Source organism: Gorilla gorilla, chromosome 13 (genome assembly GCF_029281585.2).
Source record: "Gorilla gorilla gorilla isolate KB3781 chromosome 13, NHGRI_mGorGor1-v2.1_pri, whole genome shotgun sequence".
Classification (NCBI taxonomy): Eukaryota; Metazoa; Chordata; class Mammalia; order Primates; family Hominidae; genus Gorilla; species Gorilla gorilla.
In genome coordinates this window covers 64,493,611-64,514,946 of record NC_073237.2, presented here as the reverse complement: position 1 = coordinate 64,514,946, position 21,336 = coordinate 64,493,611, and the positions used below count along the sequence as shown (strand labels likewise).

The following is a 21,336-nucleotide window of genomic DNA, read 5'->3' as shown; positions in this document are numbered from 1 at the left end:
ACAAAATTCTCAGCTGATAATTGTTTTGTTTGAGGAGGCTGAAGATAGGGTTCCAATCCCTTCTGGCTTGCAGGGTTTCTGCTGAGAAATGTGCTGTTAATCTGGTAAGTTTTCCTTTATAGGTTACCTGGTGCTTTTGTTTCACAGCTCTTTCTTTCATCTTAACTTGAGATAACCTGACGACAATGTGCCTAGACGATGATCTCTTTGCGATGAATTTCCCAGATGTTCTTTGTGCTTCTTGTATTTGGATCTAGGTCTCTAGCAAAGCTGGGGAAGTTTTCCTCAATTATTCCCCCAAATATGTTTAACAAACTTTTAGATTTCTCTTCCTCCTCAGGAATGCTGGTTATTCTTAGGTTTGGTCATTTAACATAATTCCAGATTTCTTGAAGGCTTTCTTCATATTTTCTTATTCTTTTTTCTTTGTCTTTATTGGATTCGGTTAATTAGAAGACCTTGTCTTCAGGCTCTGGATTTCCTTCTTCTACTTGTTCAATTCTATTGCTAAGACTTTCCAGAGCATTTTATATTTCTATAAGTATGTCCATTATTTCCTAAAGTTTTGATTGTTTTTTATTTATGCTATCTAGTTCATTGAATATTTCTCCCTTTACTTCTTGTATCTTTTTTTTTATATCCTTACATTGGGCTTCACCTTTCTCTGGTGCCTTAGCTTAATAACCAACCTAGTGAATTCTTTTTCAAGTAAGTCAGGGATTTCTTCTTAGTTTGGATCCATTGCTGGTGAGCTAGTGTGATTTTTTTGGGGGTGTTAAAGAACCTTGTTTTGTCATACTACCAGGGTCGGTTTTCTGGTTCCTTCTCATTTGGGTAGGCTCTGTCAGAGAGAAGGTCTAGAGCTGAAGGATGTTGTTCAGATTCTTTCGTCCCACGGGGTGTTCCCTTGATGTAGTACTCTCTCCCTTTTCCTACGGATGTGGCTTCCTGAGAGCTGAGCTGTAGTGATTGCTATCTCTCTTCTGGATCTAGCCACCCAGCAAGTCTGCCAGGCTCCAGGCTGGTACTCGGGGGTAGTCTGCACACAGTCAGGAGATGTGAACCATCTGTGGGTCTCTCAGCTGTGGATACCAGCACCTGTTCCAGTGGAGGTGGTAGGAGGGTGAAATGTACTCTTTGAGGGTTCTTAGCTTTGCTGGTTTAATGTACTATTTTTGTGCTGGTTGGCCCGCTGCAGGGAGGTGGCACTTTCCAGAGAGTGTCAGTTGTGGTAGTATGGAAAGAAACAGGTGATGTGTTGGGATCTAGAACGCCCAAAAACATGAGATGTTTAATCCCCACTGTTACTAGTAATAGGAAAAGCAGAAAAGTGCTTTCTTGCTTGATAAGAGAAGTACAAGCAGACTAAAAAAAGGTTCAAATTGAACTTGCAAATGTGAGACTTTTAAAAGTACTTATTTTGTCACAGCAGTCAAGACACTAACAACCACCTAAATGTCCAGGACAGTTGAATGGATAAAATAAATGTGGTAATATACATACAACCAAATATTATGTATCCTTAAAAAAAATCCTGTCATATACTACAACATGGATGAATCTTGAGGACATTACACTAAGTGAAATAAGCCAGTCACAGAAGGACAAATATTGCATGAATCCACTAATATCAGGTGTCTAAAACAGTAAAACTCATCAAATCAGAAAGTAAAATGGTGGTTACCAGGGGTTAGAGGGAGACGAAAATTGGGAGGTGCTGTTCAATGGGTATAATTTTAGTCATGCAAGATGAAAAGTTCTAGAGATCTGCTATATAACAATGGACATACAGTTAACAATACTATATTGTACACTTAAAAATTTGTGGAAGAAGGTAGGTCTCATGTTAAGTGTTTTTACAACAATAAAAAATATACAGTCATGGATACATAAAGAGAAATGAGCTGTTGGGCAATTTTGTTGTTATACAAACATGATAGTGTACTTACACAAACCTAGATGGTATAACCTACTACACACCTAAGCTATACTGTATAGCCTGTTGCTCCTAGGCTACAAACCTGTACAGCATATATGTTACTGTACTGAACAGTGTATGGAAATAATAACACAATGGTAAGTATTTGTGTGACAGTAATTTTTCAGCTCCATCGTAATCTTATGCAGTCTGACTAAAACGCTGTTATGCAGTGCATGACTATACTTATTTTTAAATCTTAATAAACATACTCTATTTTAAAACTATTTTTATAGCATAAGGTAATAATAATATGCATTTTTAAATGACAATTATTTTATTTCTTCATTAAAGGAATCACTACAATACCTAAAAGTCCACATAAAAATATACAGCAAAAGGTTGTCAAATGAAACATAACTGTCAGTTAAAAAAAAATAAATTTAGTCTTCAAAAATGTTTAAAATGTATTTTAATGCAAGTTGGAAAACTATATTGAGAATGTCTCAAAATACGACTCAAAATTGCTTTATTGTTAAAGATTTTAACTTAATAAATTTTTTTGAGATGGGGTCTCACTCTGTTGCCCAGGCTGGAGTAGAGTGGCACAATCATGGCTTACTGCAGCTTTGAACTCCCAAGCTAAAGCAATCCTCCCACTTCAGCCTCTCGAGTAGCTGGGATTACAGGTACATGCCACCATGCCTGGCTAACTTTTTGTATTTTTTGCAGAAATGGGGTTTCACCATGTTGCCCAGGCTGGTCTACAACTCCTGGGTTTTAAGCAATCCACCCACCTTGGCCTGTCAAAGCGCTAGGATTACAAGTATAAGCCACCACACCCAGCCTAAAGATTTTTATAATGATTTTTGCTTTTGTCAGGTTAAATATGTGACTTAATATTTTTAAGGGGTACAATAAACTCCAGTATGAGACAAAAAAGGCTTTAAAAATTAAGATAATGCATCATGGGGCTCAAGAAGGATGATTTATATTTTGGAACCAGATGTTTTCCTACACCAATAAACTCTTTTCACGTTAGAAAAACCCTGAAAAAATCTGTAATTCCCAGTGCAGAAGATAAGGGTCACAACTCATAGCTGGTTCTAATAATAAACTAAACATTATTTGTCACTTGGGTTTTCTCATCTACCTTCCCACTCTCCAAACCCAGGTGTTCCTTATGGGGAATAAACAAAGAATCCATGAAAAATAGATAACTGCATTAAAAATTCAGGGATAGAGCCTTAATAACACATACATACTAGGTCCTAGGTATTACCCATTTCAGACTTTTTTTTTCCAGTTTTTGTTTTGAATCTAAAATTAACTCCTTTTTCCATGTATGCTGACACAGAAAGAAACAGAAAAGTGAGGCAATAATTGAGAAAACTAAAGCAAAATGAGGAATTGTCTCTAAAATAAAATTTAGGAACAACTTACTCAGGTTTGTTTATTTAGTCTGTTTCTTCTTTAACCCACTGGGTTATTTCTCCATTTTCTACTCTTTTGCAAACAATACCTAACATACAATAACTTTTATATGTTTTCTTCATCCAGAACACTAAGCCCCCTAATGTGCTTAAACTCAAAATCTGTACCTTCACACTCTATCCCTCTGTTCTTCTTTGCCTGTATAATATCTATACTATAATATCTGGCCACCAGGGACAACTGAATATATGGCATTATCATCCAAATCACTTTGCCTTCCCGATTCTTCTATTTCTAGGTTTCTCTAGTCAATCTAGGCTTGTTTCCCATCACCCCTTCTTTTCTTTCTGATCCATACTCAGTCAGACAGGATATTCAGGCAAGTCTACTGGTGAAACAGCTCTGGATTTATCCCATTTCTAGTCTCACTGTAACCAACATGTTTCAGGCTCTTATCACACAGTATCTTCCCGCATGGTCTCCTGACTCTAAAGTCCAATCTAGCTTACATAACACTCCTAGAGTTCTCTTTGTCTAGCAAATTAAAACCTAATACCTTAGACCAGGATTCCAGTACCAACTCTCCACTAAGACTTCTGTACCAGAGACCTACTCATCTATAAGATTCTCACCTTCTCATTTTTAAACATCCGTATTGCTCTTTTCCTTACTTCTTCCCTTCAAAAAAAATCCTACCGTCAAAAAAAATCCTACCAGTTCAAGGTTATTTTTTGTTAAGTCAGTCAGAATAGCACTTACCCCTTCTTTGACTAGGAAGGGGCAAAAAGGAACTCTTTACAATTTTGGATATCTTCTGTATCTTGACCTGAGTGGGAGTTAGAAGGATATGTGTTTGAATGTGCGTACAGACAGATATATAGGTACAAATATATGTAAAAATACATTGAGGCCGGGCACAGTGGCTCACGCCTGTAATCCCAGCACTTTGGGAGGCCGAAGCGGGTGGATCACCTGAAGTCAGGAGTTTGAGACCAGCTTGGCCAACATGGTGAAACCCCATCTCTACTAAAAAAAAAAAAAAAAAAAATACAAAAATTAGCTAGGCATGGTGGTACATGCCTGCAATCCCAGCTACTCAGGAGGCTGAGGCACGAGAATCACTTGAATCTAGAAGGAGGAAGTTGCAGTGAGCCAAGGTCACACCACTGCACTCCAGCCTGGGTGAGACTCCAGCCGGAGCGAGACTCCGTCTCAAAAAAAACCAAAAAAACAAAAACAAAAACAAAACCCAAACATTGAATTGTACACTAAAATTACACATTTGCATGCTTTACTGTATGCAAATAAATAAACCAAAACCAAAACAAACAAACAAAAAACTACCCTCATAAAGCATTTGATGGGGTTCAGGACATGCTATCCCAAAATATGGCAACTCAGTATTTGAGAAAATGGCAGAATCAGGAAGGTCACTCTCACCTTCTCTCCTGAAGCAGGTCATAAAACCTAGGAAAGATTTTCTGACCTTCCGCTGATGAAGGTCATAAGACCCTCATTTAAGAGGTGCCCTCTCTATACACAGAGGAAAATAACATCCTTAAGTCTGAATATGAAGGGTCACAGAGAAAAATCTGAGCAAACAGGCCTTGCTAAGTTCTTCCCAGTTTATTATTAGATCATACTGTTTTATCTAGTTATGCTTCTCCATTACTATCCTCTTCCATATCATAACTAACAGAAAACATACACAGGTATGTTTTATGAAGGCTCCTGTGTCAAGTAAAACTTACTAAATAAATTTCTATGCTGAAATTTCTCTTGATAGTTGGTCTTCTGTTAGAGAGACCTCAGCCATGAATCTAGTGATAGGCGAGAAAAAGATAAATTTCCTCCCTTACACCTCAGATCCACTGAACCAAATGAAATTGTTCATGCCTCTGAATCCCATAGCCCTTTGGCTGTGATACTATTTTTCCCTATGTTTATATTATCTAAAGCAGGACAGTGCATCAGAATCTCCTACAGAGGCTACAAAAATATAGGTATGCCCTATTTAGTACTAAAGTGACATAATGTCTGCAATTTGCTTTAATACACTACACCAAGGGCAATAGGTACATACAGGCTCATTATACTATTCTACTCTTATGCACGTTTGAAATTTCCTATTAAAATACATTTTTTTTTTAAATACTCCAGGCAAAAGAAATGTTGGGAGGATAGGTGAAATAAAATCAGCTAAATGTTGATGCCATTTAAACTGGGTGATGCATACAAGGGGTTTACTTTACTATTCTGTTTATTCTTTTATATCTTTGAAATCTTCCATAATAAAATGTTAAAAATATACATTAATATACACATACCCAAGTCCCAATCCTGGAGACTGAGGGGTGAGAACTACTGAGTTATCGAATTTTTTTTAAAAAAGCTCCACATGTGATTCTGATTTATACCCCATTTGAGAAACACAGCTTTTCATTCTTTTAACAAATATTCACTGAGTATCCACCAAGCCCTGTACTAAGCAATAAAGATTTTATATTTAAGGAATTTATAGACTAATGCAAGGCAAAAGCATTTCAACCAAACTACAAGGCATCATAACTGCCACAATAGGTGTTCATTCGAGATTCTATGGATGGAGACACTGGCCGCTCCAAATGTTCATGGTAAGTGAGTACTGCGTTTTCTTCATCTTTTCATCCCTATGATTCTTGGCATCACGTTCTTTACCCAGAAGCTCAAATGTGCTTCATGTTCAACTATATGACAGATACTGACTATCATAAAGAACTGGGTTTTTGTTTTTTTTTTTACCATAAATTCTATCTCCAAGGACTTGTATTTCTCTCATTTATTCATTTTAAAGATAAGTGAAGAGGAATATCCTATTAACAAAAGTTTCACAGGGAAAGGTGCCACAAACATAGTAGCAAACCTGCTCATAAATATGAACCAAAATGAATACAAAGGCAAGTAGCTGTTATCTTGGCCCTATTACAACCAATAGCAATTCAAAAACTGAGTGATCACTTGAGAGAGAGGAAGGAAGATTAGGCACACTGCTCACTTACACATCCCCCACTCCACCCCTCAGGGTTTTCAGAGGAACAAAGAAGTTATCCTAAAGCTCTACCATCTATGATCTGCTTAACAGAAACGCAGGTACAGTAAAATTACATTTAAATTGTTTCTAGCATCTTAGATATTTACCTTAGGGATTAGAATTTTAGAGCGTGAAAAACATCTTAAGGAGTTCAAATTTATAGTGCTACCTGAAGGTGAAACTCCAAGTCAATTTTTATTTAAATAAGCCATGCTTATATCAGACCTTTCCTTAAACAATTCAACATACTTAAAAACAGACTGCCTATAGAACCCCCAGGCTGCTTTTAAGGAGTAATCCCTATCAGAACTAACCAATATATGCTAAGCAATCTACAGAATGGAAAGGCTAGAAAGCATGATTTCCTCAGATTCTAAAACAAATCTGGTTTGATGAATTCCTATTATGTGTTAAGAAATAGAATTAGACTATGTCAAAAGCATTTAAGATTCCAAAAATTATCAACACAGTTCAAAAATACCATTTTAGAAAAAGTTTATAATAAAATAGTCCTAAACATAGCCTATCTAGTTAAAGAGGTCCTTTAAAAACATTGACTAGGAATTTTGGATTTAGATTTTTTTCTTTACCTGATCAAGGTGAGGTTGTGTTCCTGGCACATGCTGAAGTTTTTTCTGCAAACTAAAAACAACTGATTAGAAATTCAGAGATGAATACACTTCTGATTTAACTTTATACGTTATTTAGTGACACAAGGATAATGAAGTGACTTTCCATAACTGACTATTCTAATATTCTGTAATTCCAATTTTACAAGTTGTTCGCAAATTCCAATAGAGAAAAGCTGGCAGATTAAGTTTTTTTAAAATTTCTTAAAAAAAACCACACATTCATATATATACATACGCACAGAATAAAGAGAAAAACTAGTCTTTCAGCAACACTATTTTGTATGGCTAAATATGTCAGTAAATTTCTTTACCATTCCAACAGGTTTAATACAAACTTAAATATATATAACCATTCTAGTATTGCTCAGAGTTCCTTAATTTTCTCCTGCTTCCTAATATGAAAATAATGCTGGCACCTAAAGAAAGTTGAAAGGATAAATTTTCCTTTATCAATGGTTTCCCTTGAACTTATTAAAAAAGAAATAGTATCCATAAATATAAATTTTCTATATAGTCAGTTACCAATTGAGAGAAAAAGAAAGTCAGAATGTTAAAAATGCATTGTTCTGATATGAAAAGCACAAGAAGATCAACATGGCATAACAAATTACAACCATAATAACTGTAGCATACATTTCAACACTGATGGGGACAGGACGGGAGGGGGAAAGGACTGAAAACCTTGCAGATGCTTTGCCTTGAAGAACAGTGAGGGGTAGATTAGTAACAGCAAGTTTAGGAAAGAGAAAGAACTTGTAGGAACTATTGGAGGGAATGAGTCTCTTTGGGGGGTCCTAGTAGGGAGAATGTCAAATTAAATCCTTCCCAGCTGGTTGCTCAGGAAAAGATTCTCCTGTTTAGCAGTTAAGCACACACAAAAAAGTCATGCAACGGCCTTCCCTACAGTGGTGAGATCACATTAAATAGCTACTTCAAGTGTCACTAAAGCATTATAACTGCTCTTAAGTGTATGTAGAATGAGATTACTTTAGAAAAACATTTCGAAAAAGCATATGCTTTTCCCATATGTTCAGTATTTAATGTTGTTGGACAATGACTGCCTAAAACTTCATACGCAGCAAAAAAAAATCTAACAACGAACATTTAAGTTTAGTTCCCACAAGTCTCAGAATTTCATGCCCTCGATTTTTTCCCTACCATACACATTTTTAAAAGACTCATCTAGTGGATAAGGATATGCTATCAAAACCTGAAACTCATGAATCAGAAATCATCTTGCACGTTAACTTGTAATCTTATAACAATTTTTGTCTCTGCACACATAAAATGTAAATTCTGCACGCATAAAATGTAAAAAATCTCAAACAGTTTAGTGTTTTGTACATTTAAATCATTATGTTCTATAACAAACAATAATTTAGGTATTGTCAGTAAGATGGAATTAGCAACATTTCTATTTCTCCCAAGTAAAAATATAGAATGATATAAAGAACTGGATGCCTTGATGAAAGTACCCGTATTATAGCAAATGGTAGCAAAAGACAGAAGTAGAAAGGAAAAACAAAAATTGATATACTGAATATAGAGGTGGGAAATGATTGCATACTATAATTCTTATTAGTGAAATAAAGCACTAAAGGATACAATATGTAAAGGGAAAAAATAAAATTTCAACTAAAAAATATTCTAGTGTTTAACATATTAAATGACAACCAACTTGTAAGCTCTTGGACCCAACAGAGATAAATTAGTTTAAGAAAGGCAAATTTTGCTGGGTTCAGTGGCTCAGGCTTATAATCCCAGCACTTTGAGAGGCCAAGTAGGAGAATCACTTGAGGCCAGGAGTTCAAGACGAGCCTGAGCAACGTAGCGAGAGCCTGTCACTACAAAAAAGTAAAAATAAAAAAATTAGCCAGGTATGGGTGCAAGCCTGTAGTCCCAGCTACTCAGGAGGCTGAGACGGGAGGATCACTTGAGTCCAGGAGTTCACGACTGCAGAGAGCCATGACAGCCACTGCATTCCAGCCCAGGTGTCAGAGTGAGACTCTGTCTCAATAAAATAAAATAATTAAATAAATATAAAAAAAAGAAAAGGCCAAGTGTGGTGGCTCACGCCTATAATCCCATTACTTTGGGAGGCTGAGGTGGGCAGATCACTTAAGCCCAGGAGTTTAAGATCAGCTTCGGCAACATGGCAAAACCTCATCTTCTACCAAAATAAAAAATTAGCCAGGCATGGTAGTGCGTGCCTATAGTCCCAGCTACTCATGAGTCTGAGGTGGGAAGATGGCTTAAGCCCAGGACACAGAGGCTATAGGGAGCTGACATCGCACCACTGCACTCTAGCCTGGGCAATAGACCCAGACCCTGTCTCCAAGGGGGAAAAAAAAAAAAAAGAAGGGCAAATTTCATGCAGTATTGTTTCATTTGTTCCCCTTGTAAACACATTTAAATGTATCACAGGATCTGTAACTATCAAAACTGCCCACAGCATCAAATTAAAAATACAGTTCTAATCCAGACACGGCAGATGAAAGGGATCATGGCTAACTAGTGAAACAGCACTGATAGTCAAATGAAGGGCTGGAACCTTGAAGTAAAAAGAAGAAAAGGATCATCGAGAGAAAAGTTAGGATGGGCTAGACTTCTGGTTATTTCAGAAATGGGTAGCAAAAGACAAAGGCTCTTAACCTCCCAGAATTAGGTGACAACCTCAGCCAATCTATCTCCCTAGTAAAGCCAGAACTAAGATGGGAAAAAAAGACCATTTTTAAATGAACAAACCAAATTTATGCTTAGGGCTGTATTCGCTTAATGGAGGAACAGTCATTTCAAAATTAGTAAAACAAAAGCTTTATATGAAAAAACATAGTATAATTCTGAATGATTTTCATACAATCATTATCAAGCATAAGTGATACTGGATACCTGAAGCTGACATGAGGGAAAAAGCCTCAGGGAGATTTCACAACTTTGTACAGCAGTGGCTTGAAAGGATATAACTATATTTACCATAAAACAAGAAGTAGTCATTTTTACCTTACACAATTTATAAGAATTTTTGGAAAAATAGAAATAACTCACATGTAATTCAGGTATACCAAACTTTCCTGCCTTCCTACTAAATGGAACTAGAAAAGCAAAACGCTGATTTTTTCCAGGTACTCCAAAAATACCTTTATAATTTTAACCGTAATTTGTTTAGTCTAAAAAGGTACTGCTCCAATACCAGAAGCTACAGGTGAAAAACATATCTCTCAACTGAAGACAACTTCTTGAATAACTGTGTCACTGACAAGTTTACTCTCTGAGCTTCAGTTTCCAAACTGAGGAGGAGGAATAACTGCCCTGCCTGTCCCACACTTCTGGCTGCTGAAATAATCTCAATCAATTTCTTTTTTCTTTCTTTCTTTCTTTTTTCTTTTTTTTACAAACTACATGCAAATTTAATTTTTCCAATTCATAAAGTAAAAGGGGTCCAATAAAACACTATCATGTCCTACCTCACAGGCTACTGTAGGTATTGTTTTCAAAATGTGAACAATACTACAGACTGAAGGTGGAAAAAAAAAAACTAGTTGAAAGTAGAATTAGTTTTTAAGGGCATGGCTAAGGCAAAATTAGAAATATATATATAAGGCTGGGTGTGGTGGCCTACACATGTAATCCCAGCACTTTGGGAGGCTGAGGTATGAGGATCACTTGAGCCCAGGAGTTTCAGACCAGCCTAGGCAACATAGCAAGACCCCATGCTTACACAAAATTAAAAAAAAAAATTAGTCAGGCATGGTGACACATGCCTGTGGTCCCAGGTTCTTGGGAGGCTGAGATGGGAGGATCACTTGAGCCCAGGAGGTTGAGGCTGCAGTAAGCCATGTTTGTGCCACTGCACTCCAGCCTGAGTGACAGAGAACCCCATCTCAAAAAAATAAATAAATAAAAAGAAAAGAAATATATATAGGAATGGGAATTAGAACTCTCAAGTGTAGAGCCACCCACTATGCCTACCCTTAAGCAAAATTGTCCCACCAATTCAAAATACCCAGAGACATGTCCATTTTCATGATCTTGTATGGACATATACGAGACTTATGAGATATTCATTGCAGCATTATTTGCAATAGCCAAGCTGTGAGAACAAGTTAAATGTCCACTAACAGAAAAAGGGATAAAGTAAATGTGGTATATGTAGAAAATGGAATATTATTCAGACTTAAAAAGGAAACCTTGCCATATGCAAAAACATGGATGAACCTTGATGACTTTATGCTACGTGAAATAAACCAGTCACAGAAAGACAAATAATGCATGATTCCACGTGTGTCAGGTAATTAAAATAGTCAACCCCACAGAAAGAGTGTAGAATGGTGGATGCCAGGGGCTAGGAAGACAGGGAAATGGGAAGCTGCTATTCAAGGGGAATAAAGCTTCAGCTATAAAGAGTGAAACGTTCCAGAGATCTGCTGCACATCCTCATGCCTATAGTTAGCAATACTGTATTGTACACTTAAAAAATTGTTAAGAGGGTAGATCTCATGTTAGATGTTCTTACTACAATAAAAAAAGAAAAAGATACTGATGCACAAGAATAACTAATCTTTCTTCCCTCCCTTACCAAAAAGATTCCCCACAGAAGAAGGCAGAAAACTAATCCATTATTAAAGTGAAGAGAGGAGAGAGGAGCCAAGATGGCCGAATAGGAACAGCTCCGGTCTACAGCTCCCAGCGTGAGAGACGCAGAAGACAGGCGATTTCTCCATTTCCATCTGAGGTACCGGGTTCATCTCACTAGGGAGTGCCAGACAGTGGGCGCAGGTCAGTGGGTGCGTGCATCATTCGCGAGCCGAAGCAGGGCGAGGCATTGCCTCACTTGGGAAGCGCAGGGGGTCAGGGAGTTCCCTTTCCTAGTCAAAGAAAGGGGTGACAGACGGCACCTGGAAGATCGGGTCACTCCCACCCGAATACTGCGCTTTTCCGACGGGCTTAAAAAACAGCGCACCAGGAGATTGTGTCCTGCACCTGGCTCGGAGGGTCCCACGCCCACGGAGTCTCGCTGATTGCTAGCACAGCAGTCTGAAATCAAACTGCAAGGCGGCAGCGAGGCTGGGGGAGGGGCGCCCGCCATTGCCCAGGCTTGCTTAGGTAAACAAAGCAGCCAGGAAGCTGGAACTGGTTGGAGCCCACCACAGCTCAAGGAAGCCTGCCTGCCTCTGTAGGCTCCACCTCTGGCGGCAGGGCACAGACACACAAAAAGACAGCAGTAACCTCTGCAGACTTAAGTGTCCCTGTCTGACAGCTTTGAAGAGAGCAGTGGTTCTCCCAGCACACAGCTGGAGATCTGAGAACGGGCAGACTGCCCCTCAAGTGGGTCCCTGACCCCTGACCCCCGAGCAGCCTAACTGGGAGGCACCCCGTAGCAGAGGCAGGCTGACACCTCACACGGCCGGGTACTCCAACAGACCTGCAGCTGAAGGTCCTGTCTGTTAGAAGGAAAACTAACAAACAGAAAGGACATCCACACCAAAAACCCATCTGTACATCACCATCATCAAAGACCAAAAGTAGATAAAAACCACAAAGATGGGGAAAAAACAGAGCAGAAAAACTGGAAACTCTAAAAAGCAGAGCGCCTCTCCTCCTCCAAAGGAACGCACCTCCTCACCAGCAACGGAACAAAGCTGGACGGAGAATGACTTTGACGAGCTGAGAGAAGAAGGCTTCAGACGATCAAATTACTCCAAGCTACGGGATCACATTGAAACCAAAGGCAAAGAAGTTGAAAACTTTGAAAAAAATTTAGAAGAATGTATAACTAGAATAACCAATACAGAGAAGTGCTTAAAGGAGCTGATGGAGCTGAAAACCAAGGCTCGAGAACTACGTGAAGAATGCAGAAGCCTCAGGAGCCGATGCGATCAACTGGAAGAAAGGGTATCAGCGATGGAAGATGAAATGAATGAAATGAAGCAAGAAGGGAAGTTTAGAGAAAAAAGAATAAAAAGAAACAAACAAAGCCTCCAAGAAATATGGGACTATGTGAAAAGACCAAATCTACGTCTGATTGGTGTACCTGAAAGTGATGGGGAGAATGGAACCAAGTTGGAAAACACTCTGCAGGATATTATCCAGGAGAACTTCCCCAATCTAGCAAGGCAGGCCAACATTCAGATTCAGGAAATACAGAGAATGCCACAAAGATACTCCTCGAGAAGAGCAACTCCAAGACACATAATTGTCAGATTCACCAAAGTTGAAATGAAGGAAAAAATGTTAAGGGCAGCCAGAGAGAAAGGTCGGGTTACCCTCAAAGGGAAGCCCATCAGACTAACAGCTGATCTCTTGGCAGAAACTCTACAAGCCAGAAGAGAGTGGGGGCCAATATTCAACATTCTTAAAGAAAAGAATTTTCAACCCAGAATTTCATATCCAGCCAAACTAAGCTTCATAAGTGAAGGAGAAATAAAATACTTTACAGACAAGCAAATGCTGAGAGATTTTTGTCACCACCAGGCCTGCCCTAAAAGAGCTCCTGAAGGAAGCACTAAACATGGAAAGGAACAACCGGTACCAGCCACTGCAAAATCATGCCAAAATGTAAAGACCATCGAGACTAGGAAGAAACTGCATCAACTAACGAGCAAAATAACCAGCTAACATCATAATGACAGGATCAAATTCACACATAACGATATTAACTTTAAATGTAAATGGACTAAATGCTCCAATTAAAAGACACAGACTGGCAAATTGGATAAAGAGTCAAGACCCATCAGTGTGCTGTATTCAGGAAACCCATCTCATGTGCAGAGACACACATAGGCTCAAAATAAAGGGATGGAGGAAAATCTACCAAGCAAATGGAAAACAAAAAAAGGCAGGGGTTGCAATCCTAGTCTCTGATAAAACAGACTTTCGACCAACAAAGATCAAAAGAGACAAAGAAGGCCATTACATAATGGTAAAGGGATCAATTCAACAAGAAGAGCTAACTACCCTAGATATATATGCACCCAATACAGGAGCACCCAGATTCATAAAGCAAGTCCTGAGTGACCTACAAAGAGACTTAGACTCCCACACAATAATGGGAGACTTTAACACCCTACTGGCAACATCAGACAGATCAATGAGACAGAAAGTCAACAAGGATACCCAGGAATTGAACTCAGCTCTGCACCAAGCAGACGTAATAGATATCTACAGAACTATCCACCCCAAATCTACAGAATATACATTCTTTTCAGCACCACACCACACCTATTCCAAAATTGACCACATACTTGGAAGTAAAGCTCTCCTCAGCAAATGTAAAAGAACAGAAATTATAACAAACTATCTCTCAGACCACAGTGCAATCAAACTAGAACTCAGGATTAAGAATCTCACTCAAAACCGCTCAACTACATGGAAACTGAACAACCTGCTCCTGAATGACTACTGGGTACATAACGAAATGAAGGCAGAAATAAAGATGTTCTTTGAAACCAACGAGAACAAAGACACAACATACAAGAATCTCTGGGACGCATTCAAAGCAGTGTGTAGAGGGAAATTTATAGCACTAAATGCCCACAAGAGAAAGCACGAAAGATCCAAAATTGACACGTTAACATCACAATTAAAAGAACTAGAAAAGCAAGAGCAAACACATTCAAAAGCTAGCAGAAGGCAAGAAATAACTAAAATCAGAGCAGAACTGAAGGAAATACAGACACAAAAAACTCTTCAAAAAATCAATGAATCCAGGAGCTGGTTTTTTGAAAGGATCAACAAAACTGATAGACTGCTAGCAAGACTAATAAAGAAAAAAAGAGAGAAGAATCAAATAGACGCAATAAAAAATGATAAAGGGGATATCACCACCGATCCCACGGAAATACAAACTACCATCAGAGAATACTAAAAACACCTCTATGCAAACAAACTAGAAAATCTCGAAGAAATGGATAAATTCCTCGACACATACACCCTCCAAAGACTAAACCAGGAAGAAGTTGAATCTCTGAATAGACCAATAACAGGAGCTGAAATTGTGGCAATAATCAATAGCTTACCAACCAAAAAGAGTCTAGGACCAGATAGATTCACAGCCGAATTCTACCAGAGGTACAAGGAGGAACTGGTACCATTCCTTCTGAAACTATTCCAATCAATAGAAAAAGAGGGAATCCTCCCTAACTCATTTGATGAGGCCAGCATCATCCTGATACCAAAGCCGGGCAGAGACACAACCAAAAAAGAGAATTTTAGACCAATATCCTTGATGAACATTGATGCAAAAATCCTCAATAAAATACTGGCAAACTGAATCCAGCAGCACATCAAAAAGCTTATCCACCATGATCAAGTGGGCTTCATCCCTGGGACGCAAGGCTGGTTCAATATATGCAAATCAATAAATGTAATCCAGCATACAAACAGAACCAAAGACAAAAACCACATGATTATCTCAATAGATGCAGAAAAGGCCTTTGACAAAATTCAACAACGCTTCATGCTAAAAACTCTCAATAAATTAGGTATTGATGGGACATATTTCAAAATAATAAGAGCTATCTATGACAAACCCACAGCCAATATCATACTGAATGGGCAAAAACTGGAAGCATTCCCTTTGAAAACTGGCACAAGACAGGGATGCCCTCTCTCACCACTTTTATTCAACATAGTGTTGGAAGTTCTGGCCAGGGCAATTAGGCAGGAGAAGGAAATAAAGGGTATTCAATTAGGAAAACAGGACGTCAAATTGTCCCTGTTTACAGACAACATGATTGTATATCTAGAAAACCCCATCATCTCAGCCCAAAATCTCAAGCTGATAAGCAACTTCAGCAAAGTCTCAGGATACAAAATCAATGTACAAAAATCACAAGCATTCTTATACACCAACAACAGACAAACAGACAGCCAAATCATGAGTGAACTCCCATTCACAATTGCTTCAAAGAGAATAAAATACCTAGGAATCCAACTTACAAGGGATGTGAATGACCTCTTCAAGGAGAACTACAAATCACTGCTCAAGGAAATAAAAGAGGATACAAACAAATGGAAGAACATTCCATGCTCATGGGTAGGAAGAATCAATATCATGAAAATGGCCATACTGCCCAAGGTAATTTACAGATTCAATGCCATCCCCATCAAACTACCAATGACTTTCTTCACAGAATTGGAAAAAACTACTTTAAAGTTCATATGGAACCAAAAAAGAGCCCGCATCGCCAAGTCAATCCTAAGCCAAAAGAACAAAGCTGGAGGCATCACACTACCTGACTTCAAACTATACTACAAGGCTACAGTAACCAAAAGAGCATGGTACTGGTACCAAAACAGAGATATAGATCAATGGAACAGAACAGAGCCCTCAGAAATAACGCCGCATATCTACAACTACCTGATCTTTGACAAACCTGAGAAAAACAAGCAGTGGGGAAAGGATTCCCTATTTAATAAATGGTGCTGGGAAAACTGGCTAGCCATATGTAGAAAGCTGAAACTGGATCCCTTCCTTACACCTTATACAAAAATCAATTCAAGATGGATTAAAGACTTAAATGTTAGACCTAAAACCATAAAAACTCTAGAAGAAAACCTAGGCATTACCATTCAGGACATAGGCATGGGCAAGGACTTCATGTCTAAAACACCAAAAGCAATGGCAACAAAAGCCAAAATTGACAGATGGGATCTAATTAAACTAAACAGCTTCTGCACAGCAAAAGAAACTACCATCAGAGTGAACAGGCAACCTACAAAATGGGAGAAAATTTTCGCAACCTACTCATCTGACAAAGGGCGAATATCCAGAATCTACAATGAACTCAAACAAATTTACAAGAAAAAAACAAACAACCCCATCAAAAAGTGGGCAAAGGACATGAACAGACACTTCTCAAAAGAAGACATTTATGCAGCCAAAAAACACATGAAAAAATGCTCACCATCACTGGCCATCAGAGAAATGCAAATCAAAACCACAATGAGATACTATCTCACACCAGTTAGAATGGCAATCGTTAAAAAGTCAGGAAACAACAGGTGCTGGAGAGGATGTGGAGAAATAGGAACACTTTTACACTGTTGGCGGGACTGTAAACTAGTTCAACCATTGTGGAAGTCAGTGTGGCGATTCCTCAGGGATCTAGAACTAGAAATACCATTTGACCCAGCCATCCCATTACTGGGTATATACCCTAAAGGACTATAAATCATGCTGCTATAAAGACACATGCACACGTATGTTTATTGCGGCATTATTCACAATAGCAAAGACTTGGAACCAACCCAAATGTCCAACAATGATAGACTGGATTAAGAAAATGTGGCACATATACACCATGGAATACTATGCAGCCATAAAGAAGGATGAGTTCGTGTCCTTTGTAGGGACATGGATGAAATTGGAAATCATCATTCTCAGTAAACTATCGCAAGAACAAAAAACCAAACACCGCATATTCTCACTCATAGGTGGGAATTGAGCAATGAGAACACATGGACACAGGAAGGGGAACATCACACTCTGGGGACTGTTGTGGGCTGGGGGGAGGGGGGAGGGATAGCATTGGGAGATATAACTAATGCTAGATGATGAGTCAGTGGGTGCAGCGCACCAGCATGGCACATGTATACATATGTAACTAACCTGCACATTGTGCACATGTACCCTAAAACTTAAAGTATAATAATAATAAATAAATAAATTTAAAAAAAACTCAAGAAAAAATAAAAAATAAAAAAATAAAGTGAAGAGAGTTATTTGTGTGAAAACGCTAAGCTAAAATTTTCTATGTATTTCATGCATTTTCTCATAGAAAGAGTATTAGACATAGTGTTTGGTGTAGAAGTGTTAACGATTAGCCTCTAAAGTTAACTATCATTTACACTATAATTTCTACAGGAAAATGAAATATGATTTCCAAACAACCAATTAGTAAAACTTCCAAGTATATACCTCATTAAGAATGGTCTTGTATGCCAAAGGAATGGCAGGAAGCTTAAATCATGGATGCAATTGTGCAAATCATTCCTGTTAACTATGGGGAAAAAAGGTACATAACAATAAAAGTAACCAAATTATACAAAACATACCTTATTCCAGAGAGACTATCAAAGGCATGAAGATCTAATACATTAGAGACATCAACTCTAAAAGGAAGAAAACTAACGTGAGCAGTTGGAAATTCTGTGAAATACATCCAATTAATCAAGAAAAAAAAACTCTGAGTCTTAAAAAATTTCATACATAAAATTCATAGAAGTGGGCAAATGGTGTAAGATTTGAATCACAGTTGAATCAAGATTGAAAATTATTTGGTTATTACTTCAATGAATTAGGTTTTTTTAAAACTTTCAATTATCTTTTCAATCCTGAAATTTATGAGCTTTTCAAATACATTTTCATAGCTAAAAAATCAGCTAAAGAACAGAAACTTTTCCAAGCAGCTTATTACTCAAAAGATGAAACAAAAGAAATGACAAATAGAATTAACAAATAGGTACATTCCAAATACCTCTGCAATTTTTGTATTTCTTTTATACCCCCTCCCCCTTGATATAACATGTAATATAAAAATGAGGAGTCAAATAACTAATGTACAAAATATTAAGTTACTCTAGGACCCTGATCTTCACGTGATTTGATTTCATTCATTCAGAATGGGGCTAAATGTAGAAAGAAAATTCCCACCATCCGAATAGACATTATTTCTCTTAGAATTATTTAATGATAATTAAACTCATTTAATTGAATCCAATGATTCAAATCAGGTGAGAATAAATAACATATCACAATTAGCATTAGGTTTGGTTTAAATATAAAAAAGCAAATTTATAAAGACTGGTGATTGAGTTATAATTTTAACATAAGCCCAGAAAACCACAGAGGACAGGCCGGGCGCGGTGGCTCATGCCTGCAATCCCAGCACTTTGGGAGGCCGAGGCGGGCGGATCACAAGGTCAAGATCAAGACCATCCTGGCCGTGGACAACGTGGTGAAACCCTGTCTCTACCAAAAATACAAAAATTAGCTGGGTGTGGTGGCACACACCTGTAGCCCCAGCTACTCGGGAGGCTGCGGCAGGAGAATCATTTGAACCCAGGAAGTGGAGGTTGCAGTGAGCCAAGATTGCACCACTGCACTCCAGCCTGGCACAGAGTGAGTCTCCGCCTCAAAAGAAAAAAAAAAAAAACCCAGAACAGCAGAGGACAGTGATTTCTCATATCAAAGCTAAGGTGAAGAAATATTTAAAGAAAATGACAAATGTATAATTTCAAATTTAGATTCCAGAAGCTTGCCAAACATTTGTTAAATTTTCTTACGAGGAAAAAAACATCATTGGTCAGATTCAAGATTTTTTTTTCTTTAATGCACAAACATATAAGAAAAAACATCTCCTTTATCTTAGGACTGACCAACTGTGCCTGCTTTCTTTATTCTCAACAATCTGTCACATACTCGTACTCATGGCAACAATACTGTGTTAGATTACAAATGCTTGTCTTGGCAAAAGAGAGACAAATTCCCATCTTATTACTCCAAAGTTCTATGTTAGTAGACTATAACAGCAACTCAAATTCTGGGCATTTTAGATGTACAGAATTAGAAAAATGATCAAGCAAAGAAGCAAATGTTCTATGAAGAAATTTTTGAATATCAGTTTACACTAAAAGGCCAAAGTCTTAATATTAAACATATTTCCTTTTTATCCCCCCACTACTGAGCATATTTATATTGACAGGTCACAAACAAGGGGCACGGGGGCTCCACTTTGGGAGGCCAAGGTGGGCGGATCACTTTGAGGCCAGGAGTTTGACACCAACCTGGCCAATGTGGCGAAACCGTCTCTACTAAAAATACAAAAATTAGCTGGGTGTGGTGGTGCACACCTGTAATCCCAGCTACTCGGAGGGTGAAGCAGGAGAATCGCTTGAACCCAGGAGGCAGAGGTTTCAGTGAGCCGAGATCGCACCACCGCACTCCAACTTGGGGGACAGAGTGAGATTCTGTCTCAAAAAGATAAAAATAAATAAAAATAAAAATAAAAATAAACCAAATGAATGAAGTTTCCCTCCAAGTTTGTCATCTTCATCTTAGGAAATAGCTTAAAGTTTAATAAAGTTTACACATGCCAATTTTGTGAATATCAAATTCAACAGTTTGGAAACACAAGCTTCTAAATAAACTGTTTCACTGTGACAGTGTCCTTGAGAATACATGTCATCCAGAGGTAATTCTGCTTTATACTCAGATTCTTTCCATACTTCCAAAAAAGGATCAATATTAGACCTGTACAACAAATTACACTCTTTTACAGAAAATAATAAAATATCCAAGTCTCTCACCAAATTTTCAAAAAAGAGGAAAAGTGTAAGCTTCCAGATGAAAGTTTCTATAGCTTTCCCCAAATTTAGTACCACCATGAAAAAGAAATTCTTCACTCATTCAAGGCATACGACTAGAAAACTAATTTCCATGGCATCAAATTAATTTCCTCCTTTGGAGATAAAACCATGAGATATTTTCCAAAGCATTAAAATCGCCAAGAAAAAAAAAAAAAAGAAAAAACAGACCATTACCAGCATTTTAAAACTGAGTAAGAGAATGAAGTAAACAAAAAAGGGAAAGAAAAAGCTTCAAAAGTTCATTTTTCTCCTAATTTCTTGAACTCTCTATTCCAGAAGTACCTAACGTTTTTCTTAAAAGAGAGGCTTTCAATTTTTCCCTATGTCTAAAGGCTGCTTTAAGTAGCCTAAGACCAAGGATAGGAGAGTGAAAACGAAGAGGGTTTTGGCTCTCCAAGGTGGGGGTGGAATTGCAGCTACTGCTTAGGGATATTTTCCAGGGGTCATCTCTTCAAACTCCAGTGAGTCTCACAAACAGGGTGCACCAGCCAATCCAAGTATCCAGTATCTACAATGCAAACTGTAGATACTATCCAAACTGACAGTAGATAGCTCAGTAAATAGCTGAGCAAACTGCAATGATAGCTCAGTCTTGAACTCTGGAAATAAATTTCCAAAAGCCTTCCCCAGTGGCACTTCAAACTCAAAAACGTTTACAAAACTAACCACATTTTCCAAACCTGCTTCCACCACTACCCGACCTGTTGCTCCTCCTTCCTGTATTTCCTATACCTCAGAGATTAGCCTCACATTGAATCTACCTCCCAAGAGTCATGTTGCTTTTAAAATCCTTCACTAACTCCTTGCTCCCTACAGAAGAAAATCCAAACTATGTATCATGGCATTCAAGACCCTTTGTGGTAAGTTCTCTATCTCTTCAGTCATACCAGTTTTTCTGTGCTACATAATACCAA

At 38.1% G+C, this 21,336-nt stretch overlaps 1 protein-coding gene across 3 annotated transcripts in view; it reads right to left on the bottom strand.

Annotated features, from left to right (window-relative positions):
• ZNG1A (Zn regulated GTPase metalloprotein activator 1A) overlaps nucleotides 1–21,336 on the bottom strand; it is a 58,111-nt gene that overhangs the window by 6,914 nt on the left and 29,861 nt on the right. For all 3 annotated transcript variants that reach the window (XM_031014515.3, XM_031014516.3, XM_031014517.3), the window contains 2 exons: nucleotides 18,110–18,166; nucleotides 7,013–7,064 (listed from right to left, as the gene is read on the bottom strand). In XM_031014515.3, coding sequence (XP_030870375.1) covers nucleotides 7,013–7,064; nucleotides 18,110–18,166 — 109 coding nt within the window. The remainder of the gene's footprint in view (nucleotides 1–7,012; nucleotides 7,065–18,109; nucleotides 18,167–21,336) is intronic.